Source organism: Hesperophylax consimilis, chromosome 5 (genome assembly GCF_061612785.1).
Source record: "Hesperophylax consimilis isolate HC1 chromosome 5, BYU_Hcon_1.0, whole genome shotgun sequence".
Classification (NCBI taxonomy): domain Eukaryota; kingdom Metazoa; phylum Arthropoda; class Insecta; order Trichoptera; family Limnephilidae; genus Hesperophylax; species Hesperophylax consimilis.
Genome location: NC_142840.1, coordinates 35,256,830 through 35,278,872, shown reverse-complemented (window position 1 = coordinate 35,278,872; position 22,043 = coordinate 35,256,830). Strand labels below are relative to the sequence as shown.

At 35.9% G+C, this 22,043-nt stretch overlaps 1 protein-coding gene across 1 annotated transcript; it reads right to left on the bottom strand.

The window, feature by feature from the left end:
• Positions 1-3,521: 3,521 nt before the first annotated feature.
• LOC149423834 (uncharacterized) lies at positions 3,522-16,928 on the bottom strand. Its single transcript, XM_089632143.1, has 5 exons — positions 16,791-16,928; positions 14,129-14,377; positions 8,239-8,546; positions 6,680-7,075; positions 3,522-3,661 (listed from the first exon to the last, which is right to left on the bottom strand). Exons 1-5 carry the CDS (start codon positions 16,868-16,870, stop codon positions 3,522-3,524), a joined length of 1,173 nt encoding a protein of 390 aa, XP_089488269.1. The 5' UTR covers positions 16,871-16,928.
• Between the last annotated feature and the right edge of the window lie 5,115 nt (positions 16,929-22,043).

The following is a 22,043-nucleotide window of genomic DNA, read 5'->3' as shown; positions in this document are numbered from 1 at the left end:
ATAGTTTATACACCGCTTACTTATTATGTAATACCATTTTACAAACGTACTTAAAAACGAAATAAAATGTAATTTTGTAATGTTTTTAAAGGAATAAACTAATTGAATTGAAAAAAAAAAATTTAAAGAAAACCAAACTTCATTTTTACACTAAGGTTATGCGTGTTAATCGTACCTCTAGTAGGTACGTATTTGAATGGCTAGCGTCTGTCTGCTTGTGCGCTTAGTTCTTCAAAACTAAGCAAAGAATTTTGATAGGGTTTTCACTATCATTTAGAGAATTTCTTCCGGAAAGCTTAAATATATAACACATGCATATTACATTTGTAGAAAGTAGAGAAAGGTCTATGTTTTGTAATCAAGTCGGAAAAAAAAATATTTTCAGGCGCTTACATTGCTAACGCCTTATGAGATATATCAAAATAATGTACCTTAGAATTACATATATTCTAAGGCCTGCAGAAAAGTCTGTCCAGCAAAATCAGGTCAGCTAGTATGAATCAGACAATATTTTCTAACATTTTCGTGAAAAACCTAAAAGAAATACGATACATAACTGTAATGTGTGTGTTAAAGAGTATGAGTGCAAGCGAGAAAGAATGCTTGCACAGTTAATATAAACTAATGAATGCGTGTCGTTATCTGCTTCCCAATAATCATCTGGATAAAACCTACCCACATCGCCTCATTTAGAATACCTCACAGTTGGCCCAGCCGGTAGAATAGGCCGCAGAGTGACAGGACTGATGATTTGCTGGACCTTGGTCCACTGTCGGACGTGGCCATAACCAATTTTAATTCCCCTGATTTTTCGAGGTTTCGTACACCACGGAAGAGGAGATTGCATCCCAGAGAGCCAAACCGTTTACGCTATCCGAGATGAAAAAATTACTGATATACTTAAATATTTCCATTGTTTAAATTTTGTCAGAATTATATGTTATACATGAGTTAAGTATGGGGGTGTAATATGTGCTTGAAAGATGTGTGCAAGCGAGAAAAATACTTGCACAGTTAATATATTATCAACGAATGAATCCGTGTCTTCACCCCTCTCATACATTGTCTGCTCTCCAATAAACATCTGGATAACACCTACCCACATTGCGTCATTTGTAATATCTCACAATAACTAAAAAGAAATAGTATCATAGCTTACTGATGGATTCAATATTGATATTTGGATTGCAGTTTTTTTAGTGCAATGATGACGTGCAATACATAGAATAACAAACACAAGAAAAGCGATGAAGGCGTATTTCGTCATACAAAAGTCTGAGCATATCAAATAGAGAAATTCATTTCGTCATTATTATGAAGTTTTCATTTCAATAAAAGTAATGGCAATATTAAACGATGTAAGGCAGAGTTAGAGATAGAGCTGGTGTCAAACAGGATGGAACCAAAAGGTAGGTACTAAGTGACTGGCTACATCGATTTCCATTCAAAACTACATGAAACGCATTTCTAGTGTGAATGTGAAATATGTCCCATCAGACATCAATAAAAATCTTTCAACCAAAATCGCACCGTCTGAACCCTGCATTACCTGTTCACTGCAGGGCCGGCCCTATGGGGGCGCAATTGGAGCCGTCTGCTCCGGGAACGAATTGCCAAGGCCCCAAAGGTGCTGATAATACCGAACACCTAACGAGATTATTTTTATAAAAATGGTAAAAATGGCTACAAATCATTCAAATATTATTGATTACAGTGGTCACCTACCTAGGCGTCTGCTGGTTGTGACAAGGAGCACCACATTTTTTCTCGCGGCAGGCGCCGTTTGGCTCTGGTCCTGCCCTGCTATTCAGTGCAACGATCGCATTATAAGTTCATCGGAATGAGTTAGGATCGAAAACCGTCTACATTATATTGTAGTTACATCATTAGAAAAATGAAGAATAGCGATGTTGTTATGGTGATGGTTTTGGTAGGTACCTACTTACCTCATTAGATGAATGAAGAATAACAATGTTGTTATGGTGATGGTTTTGTTAGGTACCTACTTACCTCATTAGATGAATGAAGAATAACAATGTTGTTATGAAGATGGTTTTGTTAGGTACCTACTTACCTCATTAGATGAATGAAGAATAACAATGTTGTTATGAAGATGGTTTTGTTAGGTACCTACTTACCTCATTAGATGAATGAAGAATAACAATGTTGTTATGAAGATGGTTTTGTTAGGTACCTACTTACCTCATTAGATGAATGAAGAATAACAATGTTGTTATGAAGATGGTTTTGTTAGGTACCTACTTACCTCATTAGATGAATGAAGAATAACAATGTTGTTATGAAGATGGTTTTGTTAGGTACCTACTTACCTCATTAGATGAATGAAGAATAACAATGTTGTTATGAAGATGGTTTTGTTAGGTACCTACTTACCTCATTAGATGAATGAAGAATAACAATGTTGTTATGAAGATGGTTTTGTTAGGTACCTACTTACCTCATTAGATGAATGAAGAATAACAATGTTGTTATGAAGATGGTTTTGTTAGGTACCTACTTACCTCATTAGATGAATGAAGAATAACAATGTTGTTATGAAGATGGTTTTGTTAGGTACCTACTTACCTCATTAGATGAATGAAGAATAACAATGTTGTTATGAAGATGGTTTTGTTAGGTACCTACTTACCTCATTAGATGAATGAAGAATAACAATGTTGTTATGAAGATGGTTTTGTTAGGTACCTACTTACCTCATTAGATGAATGAAGAATAACAATGTTGTTATGACGATGATTTTGAATTCGATACTGATTTTCGAGTGGATTCTTTTCTCAAGTTTTTAAAAGTTTCTGTATCCAATTACAAATTATTGGAAACTTTTAAAAATATCTGCAGAGTAGCAAATACCAGATAGAGGCCTGAAGGAATGGTAAAACATGAGGGGTGTGACACAAGGCGATTATTGGTTGTAGGAAAATATGTCCAAAATGAAATAGTTACCTACTGTGTATAATTCGGTATCTACTCGATACAATTTTTTGAGAAATACCTTTTTATTGTTCGATTATGAACTTATTTGTGATCTAGGTTTTGCTCCGAGTCCCAACTGCTTCATACTGGTCAGGAACTATGTCATCCGCAATCGGAGATGTTGCGAGGCTGAAGGGCGAGGGTAGGAGAAGGAGATGAATAAGGTTGGATGTAGGTACCTGGCTATCCAGATCTGTTCACTAAACACAGGGTAATAGTGAGAGAATCTATGTACCACTCTGGAATGAGGTGAAAATACAAGTATGTATGACTCTTTAAAATTTGAAATAAATTTTTATTTACCTGCCAGGTTTCGAACCCGCAACCTCAGTATCTGGAGTCAAGAAGCTTATCGCTCTGCCACAGAAAAGTAATTCCATAATATTAATATAATAATTCTTTATTCAATAATGGAAAGCAATACAGAGGTATTAAAATAACATATTATTGACAGTAATAAAAGGTATAGTTCATCATCATTTTTAACTTGTATCGTATAATGCAACAGGGTTGTTTGGTGGACGAGTCTACGAGTATTCGCGAGCCGTCTCCTCAGCGGTCCAGGGGATCCTGACGGTCTGGCCGGTGCGAGCACTTTGCTCCATGGCCGTGGCGATCTTGCTCACGGCCAGGGTCTGGTGACCCTTAACCATGGGTTGGACCTTGCCTGAGGATTATCAAAACATAAATACAATTTAGTAAGAGATAAATCCAATTGTATGGCATAAAATTAATAGGTTAATTAATAGAATAAATTAATTAATTAATTAATAAATAAATTAATTATTAATTAATTACTTAATAAATTAATAGCGAAGATTTCATGAAAATTTTAATTCTGAGGATCTACCAAAGTCTTCAGTTGACGAGTGGGGCCCTTGCGGTAACAGAAAGTAAAATTATAACTGAACAGTCTATACCTCCTTGTCGTCTCCCACCCGGCATGCCGATTGAAGTCCCGAAAGCCCTTCTGGGTGGAAGGAGAGAGGCTCCTCCAATTACCTCTCACCCCAGAAGATAGATGGAAACTTGAGTGGCAAACGGCCAACGTGGAAAATGCCCACCTCATACAGGACCCCACCGAGAGACAGCCTGGGTTCTCATTGCCGCGCAAAATCTGGTACGCCATCAATAGGTTAAGGTGCTCCTATAGCCCCTGTGCCCATATGATGCACAGATGGGGCCTCAAAGAATCGGCGATGTGTGAATGTGGTGCGGTGCAGACCACTGAACATGTGGTCAACGAATGCCCGCTGCATTCATTCCCCGGCGGGATTTATGAGGTTCACATGAAGACGCCTGAGGCCCTAGAATGGCTCGTAGACCTAGATGTTCCCCTCTGACCCCCCCTACCATACGAAAGAAGAAGAAGTCTATACCTCCTGATGTACGGGACGTGTTTGCCTGCACAAGAAAAAACTGTAAAATTATAAGCACCGGCACACATTTACCTTTGTCCTGTGTAACGATTCAAATAAAGCACTTGAGGTATTTCATTTGAACCATTACAGAGTTATTTAAAATATCATAAAAATGCAGGGAATATCGACTCTTGTAATATGTTTGCCTCAATAAATGCGTCTTGAGAAAGACGATATATTCGAAATTTGTAATTTGCTTTTGAAAAGAACGCCTTTATAAAGGCGGTTGTTTTTATTGCGGATAAAACTCCTTGTATTCGTCCAAGGTCAGTCAGTAACGGCTCTGTGACATCGGGGCCAGTGAGCAGGACCGCACGCTGGAGGAAAGGCTCTCCGGGACTGGCTGGCAGGCGGGCTGGCAGGCGGGCTGGCTCAGTCGGCAACGTTCAGTCCCCTCGATCCAGGGAATATCGACTCTTATACAAGAGTCGATATTCCCTGGATGAATGAATGCATAAATGAATGCGTCTTGAGAAAGACGATATATTCGACATTTGTAATTTGCATATTGAAAAGAACGCTTTTATAAAAGCGGTTGGTTTTTATTGCGGGTGCAACTTCTTGTATCCCTCCAGGCTCAGTCGGTAACGGCTCTGCGGGGCGCTGGCTGATTCAGTAGGCAATGGCAGATCCTCTCTCCGAGGCTGGCTGTTGGGAAGGCTCAGTGAAGCCCGAGGCAGAGGCGCCGCGACGTCGGGGCGTCGTTGGCTTGTCGGTGAGCAGCGAGCTCAGCAGCAGGCAGTTGCAGTAGACAGCGGAAGTGGAGCGGGGGGGGGAACCGGGTTGAAATCAAACACAGCGTGTTGCTCTCAGGTAGCGAAGCGGGTCAGGCAGAGCGGACAGCGGTAGATGTTGCTCGGTCCAGGGCTTATGGCGGAATGGGCAGGGACCGGTTTTTGCGGCGCCTTTATAAGATTCTATAGGACCGCGCCTCCGACCCTTGATTGTATTATGAAATTCCCGTAACGAGCTTGCTTTTTTCTTGCTATGAAGCTCGCCACGTTTGTAGGATTAAATCTGTTTATCTCAGAAATATAGGAATATTTTATAATATTAGACCTTATCTGCCTGTGTCGCCCTGCCAAAACCACATCGTCGCAATATTGTTTATTTAGTTATAATAAGACATATTCTACAAGATAAGTGGTCAAATCTCTGTAACCTTTTCAGAGTTTCGCTGATTACATAATTATCTTACGTGTAACATATTTTATTTCTATTCGAGCTTATTTAATTAACATATAAGTATCTTTGTATATAATTATTTAGTTAACATTGTTTCCTATTATTACAGGAAAGGCTTGCAAATTTGTATTTTTTACAAATCTTTTGGATACACGTGAGCCGCTCAAGCAGGTTTTGTGCTTAGCCAATCAGCGGCTGCCTAGCCAGAGTAAGATGGTTGCTTGAGTTGAAGCGAGACAACTGCTTTCTAGGTCCGAGCGATAAAATTTACCGTTAAACGGCAGGGCAGGTTTTTAAACATGAGTTACCTTTATGTAAGGCAGGTTTATCAACATTAGTTTTATGGAAAGTTTTACATAGTTTTCGACAGTGGTAAATATGATGGCATTTTGTTGTATTTTTTATAATTGATGTACATTTTATATTGATGATGCTCATGACGTTCGATACATCCTGAAATGATGCGAGTTGATTGTACCTAACAACTATTGTACTACAAGGGGCGGCACCATGATCTACTGTGTATTCCTCATGGAGTGGAATAGCATAACATGAGGTATGGTGCTACTAAATAACATCTCTCGGCTATTGACATCATCAACCTTGAAGGTTTCAAAAGACATGTAAGTTGTATAACAAAAAATTACATTCGCAGGAATTGCTTTATGACCAGAAGCATATAATCATCTTGCGTTTATTAAAAAAAATCAGACATATTATGCACGGTGTCCGGAATCTAGTTTTAAAAGCGAGAATACAAGTGGTTAATCTACATTATAAAAACTTTTTTTTTATAATCTAACTTTTTTCCAATTTTTTCGGCAACTAAAGGTTAAAAACACTTTTGTCTAAGCTTAAATAAAACTCTAATTAAACAGCTGATACTAACCCCCTAGCAACTGTTTTTTTTTCAATTTTGTCAAAAATTTTAACTTGATTAAAACTCGATTTATTCAAGACAAAAGCTCAAATCAAAAAAAGTTGCATCACAAAATCGACTACAAATTTGATTTAAATTCCCCTGTTTCCCGTTTGTCACACTCGTTTCCAGACACTATTTATTGTGGACAACAGCTTACCTTCACAAACATTCAGGAAGTGTTCCATCTCCAGCGTGTAAGCCCTCTTGAATCTGGATGCGAACGAGTACCAAATAGGGGCCACGGTACATCCTGTCTGTCCCAGCTGGATCTCGTTGCAATGCAGAGGCCTTTCATTGTCAGATCTTATCATCCCCCTCTGTCCAAACACCTCCATCCGCTGGTCATAGCCGTAGTTGGAGCAGCGGCTGTTGTCCAGCATGGCGATGGTGCCGCTGGGGAAGGTGAGGATTGAAGCCACGGAGTCAAAGTCGTTGATTGCCTTGATTTCCGGTATGTGGGCCACGGCCGTAGCTTGCACCATGATGGGCAGCTCTCCCACCACCCATGTGGCCATGTCGATGTCGTGAACAATGCAGTCATGGAAAATACCACCTGAAAATAATTATAACTTTAAGGCGATGCACTACGTCGTGTAATATTTTAAATTGAGCTGCTATCAATAACCCTTACGTAGATGGCGATAAGGTTTAAATTCCCGCTTAACACCATCCGCCTGTTTTGATTTATGCAAGAAAAAAACATGGCCAAAAAGTGCCTTTTATTTTATTTTGTGGATGTTCAGGCATAAATATTTAATTTTTTTTGGATCATTTTATAAATAACTTAATTTGCCACATTATACAATAAAATCATAACCGAAAATGGTTTCGTAAGTAGGCGATTTTAAACTTTAAAGCAGTTTTCATAGGCCTTATACATTATTTTTTTCTGGGCTTATAAAAAGACTTATCTAAAAAATACGCGATTATTTCAAAGGCCAAGATGTATTCTACTCGCAGTATTTAATTAAAGCATCTGAAACATTTCTAGGCGACCAAATTTTCAAACCAAAAACACATAATTATCCTTACTACGTATGGCATCGCCTTAATAAACAGTAAAACACACTTATAAGGATCCTGCACAAGCAGTTTTCATGCTCTGGTTCCATTGATATATAATCAAAATAGAATAGCCCTCTCACATCAAATTTCAATCTAAAGATAACACCACCTAAGAGTAATTTCATTATACAACCCATTTCAATGCAAACTTGATGTACAAGTTTCAAAAAAATGTACATGAGACAATCGAAGATCGTTCATTTTGTGACAGAAGTACTGTAGTAATTTGTTGCATGATTCAGAACTTGCAGAAAGACTAATTTGCTACTTGCAGAGCAATAAAAGGTAAAAAGCGACACTTCTTTCAATCTTTCAACTGCAAGACAATGTAGGTACTTTATTTTTTAATAACATTTTTTTAAACCAATACGGTTTCAGTGTTGATTTTAAGGTTCAATACGCCCTGTCTAGATTATACACGGCGATGTCTGGTCGCTTAAAAATTAAGATTAGAAAATATGACCTCATTGTGGCAAACAAATAGGTAACATGAAAGTGAAAACTGTTTTTTAGTTAATTGGCATTGGCTTACTGTAACTTAAGCGGAGTTTTTTTTAAATTTTATTTTTTATCTGGCTAATTTATACAGCGCCGTTTTCATTATAATATTAATTCACATCCATAATAGTTAAACTGGTTGTACGAAGTCACCTGAGTGAGACAAGTAGTCAATTGTTGGAATGGGCGAATCTCTGGCACACACCTTGATGACCTGAACATGTCCGACTTCTCCCCTGCGGACCCTGTCCCTGAGTGCAGAGTAGGAGGGGTCGAACCTGCGGTTGAAGGCGGAGAACAGGGGCTTCCCCACCTTGTTGGCCAGCTGGTAGCAGCGGGCCGAAGCTTCGGCATTCTCCGCAATCGGCTTCTCGCAGAATACAGCTTTCTTGTTGTTTAAAGCTTTGGTCACAATGCCCTCATGGGTGAATGTTGGAGAGGCCACAATTACTGCATCAATCCTAAAGGTGAAAATAAATTAGAACAATATATTTTTTTTGTTACAATAGAATAGGTTAAATAGAGACCGGTCAGTGGTTGAGTGGGCATAGCGCTTGGGTCTCACCCGAGCGTCGCGTGTTCGATTCCTCGGCTGGCTAAGTCCTCCATCACAACACAAGCAACATTTTCGGCTTTCTGTGGTGGTAGTAGGAGATTTTCAAACATTGTTGGGTTATTCGTAACCTAGGAATGTTTGTCTTTCTTTTTAAAAATTAAAAAAAAAAAAAAAAAGTTTAACTAGACTATGATTGCCCACTTTCACTTTGATGGTCCTTTTCTCACTAACTTTTGCAAACATTTCAATGAAATCTTAACATATCTCTATTTGTTCAATGTGAATTGACAAATAGCTGTATTTGCAGAAACAGCCGTATTTGCAGATACAGACATATTTGCAAAAATAGCCACATTGTTGAAAAGTGACAGATTTTGTGAAGCATGTCGCAGTTTTTACAATTTATTAAGTGTTTCTTATACTATCCTTATGTTTTACTTATTATTATAGATAATAAAACAAAAAAGATAAATATTTACTTCTTTAGGCATTTTCAATAACTATTTTTTATGGAATCACTAATGTGGGCAATCAGTGTGGCAAAGACAAAATGTCCTTAAGCGGGCAATCATTATTTATTAATCCCTCATATTATTTAATAACGATGCAAACCTCACCAGGTGCTTTACCCATTAGCGATGTGTAGGTTCAGCCGGATTGAGTCCTTGAGCCCGAGTCCTTTGCGGGAAGCGGGTCCTACTCCCACTCCTTTTCGTAATCAACCACTCCCAGAGAACTCGGTCTGGGACTCGGACCCGAATGCCTCCAATCAACGACTCCCAGAGAACCCGGACCCGAGAATGCCTCTAAGGACTTGGACTCGGACCCGAATGCCTCTAATCAACAACTCCCAGAAAACTCGGACTCGGGGTCTCGAACCCGAATGCCTCCCTCCACCACCGGCCTCGCGAGTCCTGCAGTGAGTGGTAAGTTCTGGTGGTGAAGACATCTTCTGTTTACCTGCTTTACAGTAAGTGGATGTTTTGTTTATTGTTTAATATCTAGTACTTATTGGAGTTATTTGGGGTTATGAGTTGCTTTTCTAAACCGATGAGCTAATTAGTTAAATAATAATATCGACTGACATGTACTAATAAATCAATAATAGCAATAAATTATTTGAGTGATGTAAAAAAAAATAAGTTAAGTAATATTTAATTTAATTAGGTGTATAAAAATTAGGCTGTGACTGGGGTTTTCACTTTAAAAAAAATTGATTCTTACCCTAGTATTGTCGATAGTTTTATCAATCAATTCTGTTTCAGCAATCAATTCTACCATTCGATACAATTAACAGCATTCCTCAAAATATTAGTATTGAAACAATAAGAAATGATTATTGCGGCTTATAGCCAATGAATTCACCTAGATTTTACCATTTTTCCAATATTTTTAGACTCACTAAGTACTCTAGGATGTACCTAGAGGTGAAACTAAGATATTGCAATACTTGCAAAAATTTGACGAAAAGCGCTTCAGTGGATGTTTTTATTTATCTTCTAAAAAACACAAGCCACTAAAAAGCATCTTGCCTATTATTTATAATATCCATAACACTTCATTGTAAATATTGTATTTTTTGTTGTCACTGTTAATAACTACAACGACTACAGAAAACAGATAAAACAAGTTCATTGGATTTTGAAGGAACAACCTTGGAAGGCTCACCTCCGTCCCCTGCGAACGTTTATTTTCGAAAGCCGGACAAATCCTCACCGAGAAGAGGAATAGACTATCTACCCAAAAATTTGAGAAAATTTTATTCTTAAACTCCAATCTCGGACTCGAATAATGGATATATTATTGGGTATCAAGATATTTTACATATGATTTAAGATTTTCACGGCCAAAAGTATTTTTGTTATTTGTTTTTGGGGTATTATGCCGTGTTGCGCTAACTCCTTCTTTAGCCAACGTTTCGGACAGCATTGTAGTGTCCATCATCAGGGCAGATGTCTTATTTGAGGTTGTGTTAAAATGTGAGCTTAAGTATGAGGTTGTGATACCGTGAACATGAAACTATTATCTAAAGAAGGAGTTAGCGCAACACGGCATAATACCCCAAAAACAAATAACAAAGATATTTTACATTTGAATATTTAAAATGTGTTGTATTGTTTACTAAATATTTGTATAACTATATATATGTATAACTATATGGGACGTGTGGGATTGCACTATCCTCCCCACATCCTGGAATATTAATATTAATATTATTATTAATGTTATTCTTGTTTTACAAAAAGATACCTCTGTATTATAACTGTGTTGTATTATAACTCTATGGTTTATACCTGATTGTAAAATTTTATTTTCCGTTTCGGAATGAATGAAAAAAAATCTTACTGATTTTATTTTTCAATGCTTTTTTATCTTATGAATAATACGGGGGGATTTTGCGATATTGCTGATTCTTTTAACTGTTTGTAACAATTTGTATAATTTAATTTTTCAATTCGCAATTTAAAAAAAAAAATATTACATTTTTTTATGTTCATTTTTTTTATGTTTTATCTTGATTTAAAAAATTCAATACGAAGATATTTTGAGTTTATTTATGATTCTTTTGACTGTTATGCCTATTTGTACATTTTTTTTTTCGGATTCAGAATTTAAAAAAAAACTTACTGATTTATTATTTTTATGTTCAATTCTTATGTTTCTTTTGTTTCATGATCTTGTTTTAAAAATCAACACGTTGGCATTTTGAGATATTGCCGATTAGTTTAACGGTTTTTATGTAAAATCTCAATGATTTATCGCAATTCTTTGATGTTTTATATTTTTATTTTAGCCCCTCATATTTGTAGGCGCTAGGTACCTACTGTAAGTAAAAATTATTGTTTTATTTTAATTATCGTTCACTATTTTTATTTTTTGTGTTATTAAAAATACAAATTTCAGTGGTGTCTGTCTGTGTATCCGTAACTCTGGTTCAATGAACTCTAGAATAGGGATTTGCTTTGATTTTAAAAATTGGAACTGATTGTCAACTGGTATTGGAAAGATTCTGACAAGCGATAAATTAGGTACCAAGATTATTTTATTCAATAATTGTTTATTTAAAATGGCTATCTTTTGTTAAAAATTTTTAGCTATGTCGTAATAGTGTTCATTCGAAAGGCAAATTTCTGGCAAATGTTTATTTTTAATGATCCTGAGACATATATATGTATATATTTGTGAAACCAAAAGGAAAAATATACAAATCAAGTATATAATATACACAAATCCTACAATAATATATTGAACAAAGTGTGTATGTATTGTAAAAGTTAAAAAAAATGGACTGGAATAAATAGATATTAAAACATGTTGTTAATTGTTAAAATTTTAATAGTTCAATGCTGTACCTAACTACTTCCTGACTTTGTTTTTAAAACATCTCGCCTTTACTGAGTTTCATTTGATAGAGGCTTCGACCAAGTACCTTTATCTATATCGATGGACAGAGATTATGAAAACGACAAATTCTCAACGACAACCGAAATTTATGTTACTACATTTGATTTATTACTGTTTACGCGTGTGCTAAAATTATCATCTGGAACTTGGAACCTAATACTACATCCGTTACGGCCTCGCATTAGCCGTAGCCCAATCAGCTGGAACACGACAAGACACGAATGGATTTCGTTGAACTTCGCCAAAATGTAAACTGCACAACTCGCGACTCGGGTGCGATGGGTGACGGGATTGACTCCGTGTTCTCGTGTGGGTCCGAGTTCTTGTGCGGGTCCTTGTCCTGCTACGGGTCCGAGTTCTTTCGCGGGTTCTATCCGAGTCCGAGTGCCGAGTCCTTGGCCGGACCCGTGCGTCCCGGTAGTCGCCCAGTACCCAGTCCGCACCCAAGAACTCGGACCCGGGACCCACTCCAAGAACTCGAGTTCTTTTAAAAGGAAGCAGTCCTCGGATGCCTCCGGAAAAATGCAGAACTCACCCACCTCTATTACCCATGCTAAGATTCATATTTTACAGATTGTGAAGATTATGTTATGTTGGTCAGTTCGTGTCGTAGAATAAAGAACACAAGAAATGCCATGTGGACATGTTTCACGATCCAAATATTTGGCCGATCGGGCCTTAATTTGTCAATACAAAACTGTGTTTCACCACGATTACCAAATTCAAATGGGATGGAGATATTCAATGCCAGGCAAGTGTAACAGAGACAGAAGGCGTGATAAGCATTGATGTATTATATTTAAATTGTACAGAGATTTTTTCAAAAAATTTTCCTATGCCACATCTTAGCTATTACCTTCTTTCTGAATAAGAATTTTTATTTTTCAGACTCTGCCTGACAGAGAAAATAAGTACACAATCAGCAAGTATTGTAAACAACAAATTCAATTGGAAACAATTGTTAATATTTCCAATTATTTAAAAAAATTACATTTTTTTTTATTATCAATATAAAGTTTTTTTACGGGTGTTTTTCGATGTCTGTCTCACTAGGATGTACTATCTTTATTAGCGTGGAGCCACATTGCAAAAATGAAATGTCAGTATTATAAATAGCAAAAAAAGCCATTATATCGTAAAAATAAAATAAAATCTCTTTATTCAGCAACTTTTCGATTTACAAAAGTAAAAATCATAAATTTTGCTTTTTTTCATGAAATATGTCTAAAAGTGTCAAATTGAGAATTTTTTAAGAAGTAATAAATATTCAATCAAGTAACCAAACATTAAAGAACATAATATTTTCAGTTCATTTTGAAACTTTTAGACACATCCACAGTCCAGCCTAATAATGAATATGTTTAAAATAAAAATTATTTTACATATTTCATAGCTGTGTCAAAATTAATTTTATACCTATTGCGCCAAGGTGATGTAACCCCTTAATTTAGATACTTTTTTTTTTAAACTCTTTTCTTTTCTTCTTCTGCGATAAAGGTTAAAAAAAACTTTTGAAGCCGGGTCTAATTTTTTTCAAATTTGATAAAAAAAATTCAACTTTGGACTCGATTTTCTTGAAAACGAAAGCTCAAATCAAGAAAAAAGATACTTAAAAAAATTTACTCAAATGCGACATATTTTCACCTGTTTACGAGTACGATGTACTACGAGTTTGCGGGCACCGTGTACTGATAAGGTATATTAACTGTTTGAGTGCCAAAAAAATTCATACAGTTGCTTGTAAAATGCCACCAAAAAAACATTATTTTTTATGAAATTATATATTTTTTTAAAACCCCATAAATTCTTTGAATTTTCAAGGATTTCGATGATTTTTTCGGTGTTTTATTAAAGAATATTGGTTTAGAATCACGTGGAGGAGGATCCCGAAGTCCAGGCATTTCGAAAAAATGAGAATTTTACGTACAGACGTACGCGCGAATCAGAACACAACTGACGCAATCGACGGAAATCGACGATCGGCAATCTTCGTTAAAACACGAATCGACGAAAATCGACGATTGGCACTCAAACGTTTAAGGATTTGTTATGCTGTTGTTGTCAGAAGTGTAAATTATTTACCTTGGGTCAGTAAAAACCTTGTCAGCTTCCTTGGAGGTCAAGAATGTAACATTCTTGAGGTTCCAGTAGGTCTTGATCTTGTCCCACTTATTGATCATATCATCCACGATGTAGAGGAGAGTGACGCGGGGGTTCCGGGCCACATTGGCCAGGTGGATGGAGCCGGCGCGGCCCAGACCGAAGATAGCTATTCCGATGGGCTTGCCGGTGGCGCACTTGCTCATGTCTTGACTCACATCGGCTTCATATCTGCAAAACAAGCGTACAAAATATTGCCAACTTTCTTCCAAAACGATTTCCAATTAACCTTAGTAATGCGAAACTTTATCTACAACCAGTGTAGTAAGATTTTTTTTTCAATTGGAAAATAAATTAGCAAACATGCTCCTTACATATTGGCCATTGCAACTATGCCATCCCCATTTAGAACATGTTTTGAGGCTGATATAAGTGTGCAGTAGGGGAGAGAGAGAAGGGGATGATTGGACAGCACCACCTTACTATTTAAATATTCTTACTAAACACAATTAAAGCATATACTGTAGAGTAGTAATAAATACCTCCAACTCCTGACATTTCCTATGCTTTCTGATGGCAGTACGCTACACTAGCGCCTCCCAGCTGCACGAGTTGTGCGGCTTAGATTTTTTCATAAATTTAATGGATTTTATAATATGTTCAAATAGCGCCTCTAGCAGCCAGCGTTGCCAGCAAATATTTTACTGGAGTTGGACGTATTATTGATATTCTAGGGTATTTGGTTAAAGACAATCCAACAATGTTTCGATTTTTAATATAGTTTTGAGAGTGTCTACCACTCTGGAATGTTCCACTGGTGCAAATGTATATTACTTACTTCAATAATTGTAAATTCCCTTTTTGGTGACGGTTTAATTAAATGAAAATAACCTACACCACAACATATTTAATAATTATCAAGAGATTGTTTCAAAACCAATAGCTTCTCATAGATCAAACCAAATCATTATTACAGAGAGCGTTACAGTGTCCGTCATCAGGGCATATGTTTTTTTTTTTTTTTTTTTTTTTTATATTTACTCCACACAGGAGGCCCTGAAGAAAATAATTTCCCTCAGGGCCTATGTCATCTTTGGGGATGCTGTGTGGAGGGTCTTTTTGTGGAGAGGAAGGAGTGAACACGGGTCTTGAAGAGTCCCATGTTGTAGGAGGGAGGAAACACAGAGGCCGGCAGTTCGTTCCACAGCCGAGCTGTTGAACTTAAGAACGAATCATAGAAGCGACCCGTTCTCATGTGACAAGTGTCAACTGTGTACAAATGTTGGGCGCGCGTGTAAATTGTGGTGAAGTGTGCGTTTATATATATAAGTGATACCGTATTTCGTGTGCTAAACCTCAAAGCCGGTTTTTGAGCATAATAATTAGTGAAATTAATGTGGTTTTCGGTGTTAAGTTTTGATGAAGTGGTCAATTTCCGGATACTAAAAACTGGTCTAAAATAATACAAGAATAAAATTAAAATAACATAATTTTAGCTTGCACAGAGATTTTGCTAATAACCAACGTTATAAAAGAATGTCTATCAAAAAAATAGTTAAAAAAGGTTGAGAATTTAAATAATAGGGTAATTTTTTTTTTTGGATTTGGTCCCTGATGATATTTATGTTTGGGAAAGAAATCAAAAGAAAAATAAAAAAATAAAAGCCACTAATAAATCTATTTATATAACGATATTATTAGTGTCTGTGGCGGGTTGGCGAACGGGCACTAGGCGGGTGGCGCGGTTATAATGTTCATACAAATCTACAGTTTTATTCCGATATTGATGAAATTTTGCACACTTGAACTTCAAAACAAGAGGAAGGTCACTGTATACATAATATATATAAAATATTGAGTAAAATGTGGGGGCTTCAGCAAGTTAAAGATAAAATAAAAATATTACGGAGTAATTATGTCCCCATGATATATTATATATACCATATTCTTAACAGAACAAATATTTATGCTTTTCGAATAGAAACAGGTAGACAAAAAATATGTACAATATACCAAAAAATTATGTAAAAATGTTCAAACCCGTTTTACTAAAAACTATGTTTCAGCACTTATGCCCCCCTTCTACCCCGCTCCTCAATTATTATCTATTAATTTCGTATTATAACCATTATTAATTGTAATTTGTTAAATGATATGTAAACCTAAGTTAAAATTAGATAAGGGATACAAATGGAAGATGCGTTTCGCCCTGGTGGAAGACGATCAATCAGAATTGAAACCTTACTAGAAAAGGCTTTAGTCATGTTTGGTGACCAGATCTGAATAGCCAGGTACACATACCCCAATCGGGGAAGCCATTCTCACTGGTTCCAGACAGTTAGGAACAGTTGGGACTCTTGTGCAGTATTCACATAAAATAAATAGGATTAACTTATTTTAAATTTAAAAGAACTAAATTGCTATTAAAATTTATTGTGAAATCAGACTTGAGCTCATCAACAGAATGCTGCCTGCTCAGTAAATAATAATAAAAACAATATTTAATTCTACGTGAAATATGTAACACATAAAAATCTAATTTAATTCATTTGCGGCAGAGGTCATTTAAACATTGTGTTATGATTAAATTAAAAATTAAAAAGGACCTAATAATATTAGACAAAATATTAATAAGTCAACTTACTCAGCATAAAGGTAATCTTCGGTGGATGGAACCTGTTTCTTGGTGTAGGGGGATGCATCTCGGAACTTGGTGGTTGCCATTTTGAGCTTAGGAGTAACTTTTTACTGTGAGGGATTGGAACACTGTGATGTAGGACTTACACAGCCTAGCCTTTTAAACACTCTGGAAAGATCATTAATTGTTAAATAATATTATTGTTTTTGTGTTATGTATGCAAATCTATCTAGTGTTTACTGAGATAATATTTATTAACCTTTAGGCCATAGGAAGCAAGTAGTCATTTCAACGAGCTTGCAAGAGCCGACTTAAGTCATTTCAACGAGCTTGCAAGAGCCGACTTAAGTCATTTCAAGGTTTGAGTCCCCACTTTATTACACACAAGCATGTTACAGAACCGAAACTTATTTGTAAAAATTCCCCATTCATATATCTAAAATGTATTAAAAAAAAATAATTGTTATCTTGGGAAGGATTTAAAGTGACCGAGATAGATTTTCCCCTTTAACACGTTTCAAACCTCCTGCGTCGTTAGGAACGCATGCGCAATGCACGATTAGTGTGATATCGGCAGAAACATATGCAGTTGTTCGTTTTAGGCCGATTTTGCAATAGTTTTTTTTTATCTAATTTCCTTTGACAATCTTATTTTGCTGGAATAAATATGAATATTTTATTCAAATATTATAAAATCGTATTAGTGTTGTTAACGAAAACAATAACATTTATTTTTGTGAGATTTGCGCACAGTGATATATTACACATGTTGTTTTATGGTTTAGAGAATTTATGTGTTGGAAAGCAATGTGTATAAAATATAAAAAACTGAATTTAAAATTTATGAAATTTTTGAAAGGGCAAAAATGTAATTTTCAATGGGATATAAAAATTCAAACACTAATAGACGTAAGTACTACTGGGTACCGCCCGGCCCTTGTTGGCATTCAGTAATGTTTTATCAGCTCGGTTTCATCTTGTTTTTATAAAAATTGCCCCAAAACAATTATTTTGAGTTATTTATGAATAGTTAAGGTATAGATGCGTTACACAAGGAGTTATCATGTGAAATATGTTTAATTAAAGTTTTAAAAAGTATTATTGGTCGGCAAGACGAAATGAAAGAATGTGCCACCAGGAGGTGACATAAACCCATACATTTGAACGCAGCTGAAAGCTTAAGAATTTATTCTGTTAGTGAACTAGTTATACAGTGAAACTTTCTTCTATATAAGGTGGCTAAGAGACCGGAAAAAACTTCTTATGTGAAAGTTTTTAAGTGTCACAAAAATTAAATTTCTTAACTCAAATGAATCTACAAATTATTTGTATATGGGTATTGAATACACTGAGATTTTAAAAAATGGTGTATGAATATCGAATACTTATAGATAATAATTTGTTGAATAGCATATGGATATCCAGAGCAGTCAACCAGAATGTGAGCAGTCTCTATCCACAGTTCAGGGTATCGATTCTCTAATCCAGGCCGCTCGCAATCACCGTCGAAAGTACATACATTTGTCGACGTTAGTCTCATCGAAGGTACATTCTTCCAAACGCCAAAAGCCATTTCACTCGAACAACGAGTGGGTCGAGCCACTCGTTATAAATTGTATATTTTTAAGGTTTTTGGATATCAAATTATGTGCCGATCTATCCAGGATTGATTGTCTCCAGCTACAGCACTGTCTTCATACTAATTTTGAAGTCTGCCTGTGTCTCTTTTGGTCCCAAGTTTTTCAGTTTCTAGCTCCATTCATCATTGTTTTTTCTTATGACAGATCAGCTCATTGATTATGGAATCAGCCCTTTCAGTTACATCATGAACGATTAATCTAAATTATTAAACCATCCCAAAGCTATATTAAATATCATTTATTTAAATAAAATATAACCTTTAGTTTGGTATGAATGCAATATGCAATTTTTGTAGACTCTTAAAATGTATGTTATATCATTTTGTGCTTATCAACTATGCTGTGTGTATTATATTTGCCATGGATAAGCAATTGTTAACAATTTACAGTAAAGCTACTTTATATAAAAACAAAGCTTAAAATTTAGTATTGCTTTCAAGTTGTTTGATTACTGAGGAATACCTACATTTACAAAAAAAAAAGACTAAACAAAGTTAAGGCCAGAAAAGAATCCTAATAAATTATTTCAGAATGTTTGTTTGGAGTAATTATATGAATGGAAACAAATTGCTTCAAAATCTCCAACTGTAAATTTGCAAACAACAGTTTAGAACTTGTGCTGTAAGCGTAAAGCAGATGGTACAATTTACAAAAATATAATTTTGCAAAAAAAAAAAGTTTTGCAAATAGAAATCAGCTGACAAACAGCAAAAATTTAGCATCGGCACACCAGAGTTAGGCTATCTAGAAAGTATGTAAGCTCAACATGCAGTGGAATATATCGTACCAGATATATATGCCAAAGGTCATGGAAAATATTCTGCATTCATTTTATTTGTAAATACAAATGACATGCAAATGTTACTAGTCAAGATTATGAAGGTTCCCCAACTACAGATTATGTTTACAAATAACTGATAAGGTGAACAGATCGATCAAAATATCAACATGTTTTGTTATGTTATTATATTATGTACCTTTCTAGAAATATGAGCTGCATTCCAACGACAACCACTAAATTCATATTATTTATACTTAAGTTATAGTGATCTGAATTCTGGAATTCCAGAAATCAAGTACCTGGAAGCTCAAATTTCGAATGCAAAAAAAACTACATATCTACCCAATTGCAAAATAAATTACTAGGAATCATTTCTGAGTCCTCTACCTATAGAATAATGAAGAAAACTAGAAGTGTCGCCACTGACTTACTACCTTTTGGTTCTAGACCATTTAGCAAGCGCTCTGTCTATCTTACACTCACCTGACAATGTAGATCTCCATCCCATTTGAACTTCGCAATCATGATGAAACAGTTTCATATTGGAAATTTAAGGCCTGATACTTGGATCACGAAACACGTCCACAGGACATTTCTTGTTTTCTTCTTTATACTATGCCTCTACCCAATTTATAAAAATGGTTTAACTCATCATACACGGACGTCACAGCAGTTGGGTTGCAAGCGGCTATGACGTAATGTGGGCATCACAACAGTTGTCTTGGAAACACGTGAAAATGAAAAAGTGTTGCATATAGTGTCACGTCAAGCGTTAAAAGAGTCAATGTCTGTTAACTATTTAGCTACATACAGAATATAAAATAGGATTTTGACTGTTAGGAAATTTGGTCATTCACGTATCGTCATTCGCCCACCTTCGCCTAGTCCGCAGTGTGCCAGAAAGGTGGCAAATTTAATGCCACGACCCGGTGATTGAACACACAGTGTAAATCGCTTAAGAAGTTCCCACTTAAGAAGTTTGGATTTTCAGTTCCTAGAAGACTGAATTTAAAAATGGCCCAATTTAACCCGCTTAAGAAGTTTTTTCTGGTCCCTGAGAAAACTTCTTAACCCCTCAGTGTAATTTGTTCGCTTTTGGGAACAGCTCATATGGTCCATGGAAATCGTTGTGTCTCCATTAAGGTAGAAACACACTGGGTCGTCGTACTTATTTATTTATTTTAATATCAACGGTATAAAATATACCATATGTCGTACACTAAGTAAGCAACGCATTTAAATATCTGGACTTATTACAATCCATACATTTTCTATGGAAATAGATGCTTTAGAAACACACGCAATGCAAACCCACACTTCCATCGCTGCACAGATCTGGGCTGTCCAGATCGGCGTGGAATGTGTAAAGATGGAGGGGGTGGTGTCATTCCACAAAGGAATTTCACATCTATGAGTGCTATTATCTATGCATCTTCTGTTATGTTTGGTATATCTATGGTTGTTTGTTTTCACCACAGACATATGAATATATAGACTAGAAATTAAAGGTGAGGGGTAAAATCAACTGTTGAAGAACGAAGGGGGTAAAGCTGACTGTGATTCGTCAATAAATCAATCTGACAGTATATAGGCATCTCGCATTATAATATCACCATTTAGTTCTTAAAAGTAAAATCTGCTTTTGAATTAAGACATTTTTACATGGGAGCGCAAATTACTCGCCACGTTATGAACAAATTTGCAAAGTCCAAATTCGGCAAAATAAAATTCTTCTATTTTCAGAGTCGAATATTTTGTTTACGTATTTAGTTAAGACACTTTTATAAGTGTTCATAATTTACTTCCCAGTAACAACGATGCGCACACTTGAGAATCGCTACATTCGACCAATGTTGGCTCGATGTGATAGTATATGTTTCTACAACTGATTCATATTATACGACGTGAATAAGCTTAAAATGATGCTTACATATGGAATGTAATACGACAATTGGGTTTATTCTCTTTTTCACATCTATTTTTACAAGTTTTCATATCACAAGCCACTATTTTGCAGTGTTATTTCATAAAATGCCTCGACCATAGCTCGACGCTAGTTCGAACAAGAATGATGACGTCACATTCTCAAGATTCACGGGAAGCCATACACGAGCCCAGCCGGCTCCAATGGAACCGGTATGGGGAGTGGGGAATAATACGCTTTTAATCACTTAGGGCAGGTCTACTAATATTCATATGTCTATGGTTTTTGACAGTTGGCTTACTAAAATAATAAACTAAGGAAATCCACCTCAAATTCGCTCTCTGAATCGCGAGACATTCCAAAGTGAAACACACAAACATAACCTAAAATATAAACGTCAAATGAACTAGGGCGCCTGCGCACCGCTTACTAAAGAACCAGAGACTATTTATCACATGGTCACACGCGTTGCATGCCTCGAACCAGTGTGCACATTGACCTAGGAATGAAGTAATGCGTGTATCGCGTACGTTGACCCAGTGTGTGTTTTACCTGTACTGTCATGGTGAGAAATATGATCCAAATGTATTAGAGAAGAGAAAACATTACGCTTTAAATTCTAAGTTAGAAGTTAACCACATAATAATTAAAATACACACCTCTATGAAACCAAAGGTTCTGACCGCTATTTGAGAACAATTCATGAAATTTAAAAAAAAAAAATTTATGTGACAAAAAAGTGAGGTTATAATAATTTTTATAATATATATATTAGTTTAATAAAATGTGTACAAGTAATATTGGTTCAGTGTATTACCTATTTATATACAACGTATTCATAACTAGCTGTACCCCGCTACGCGTTGCAGTGGCTCAGTCTATCTGTGCAGATAGAGAAACTATAGCGCGTGTTG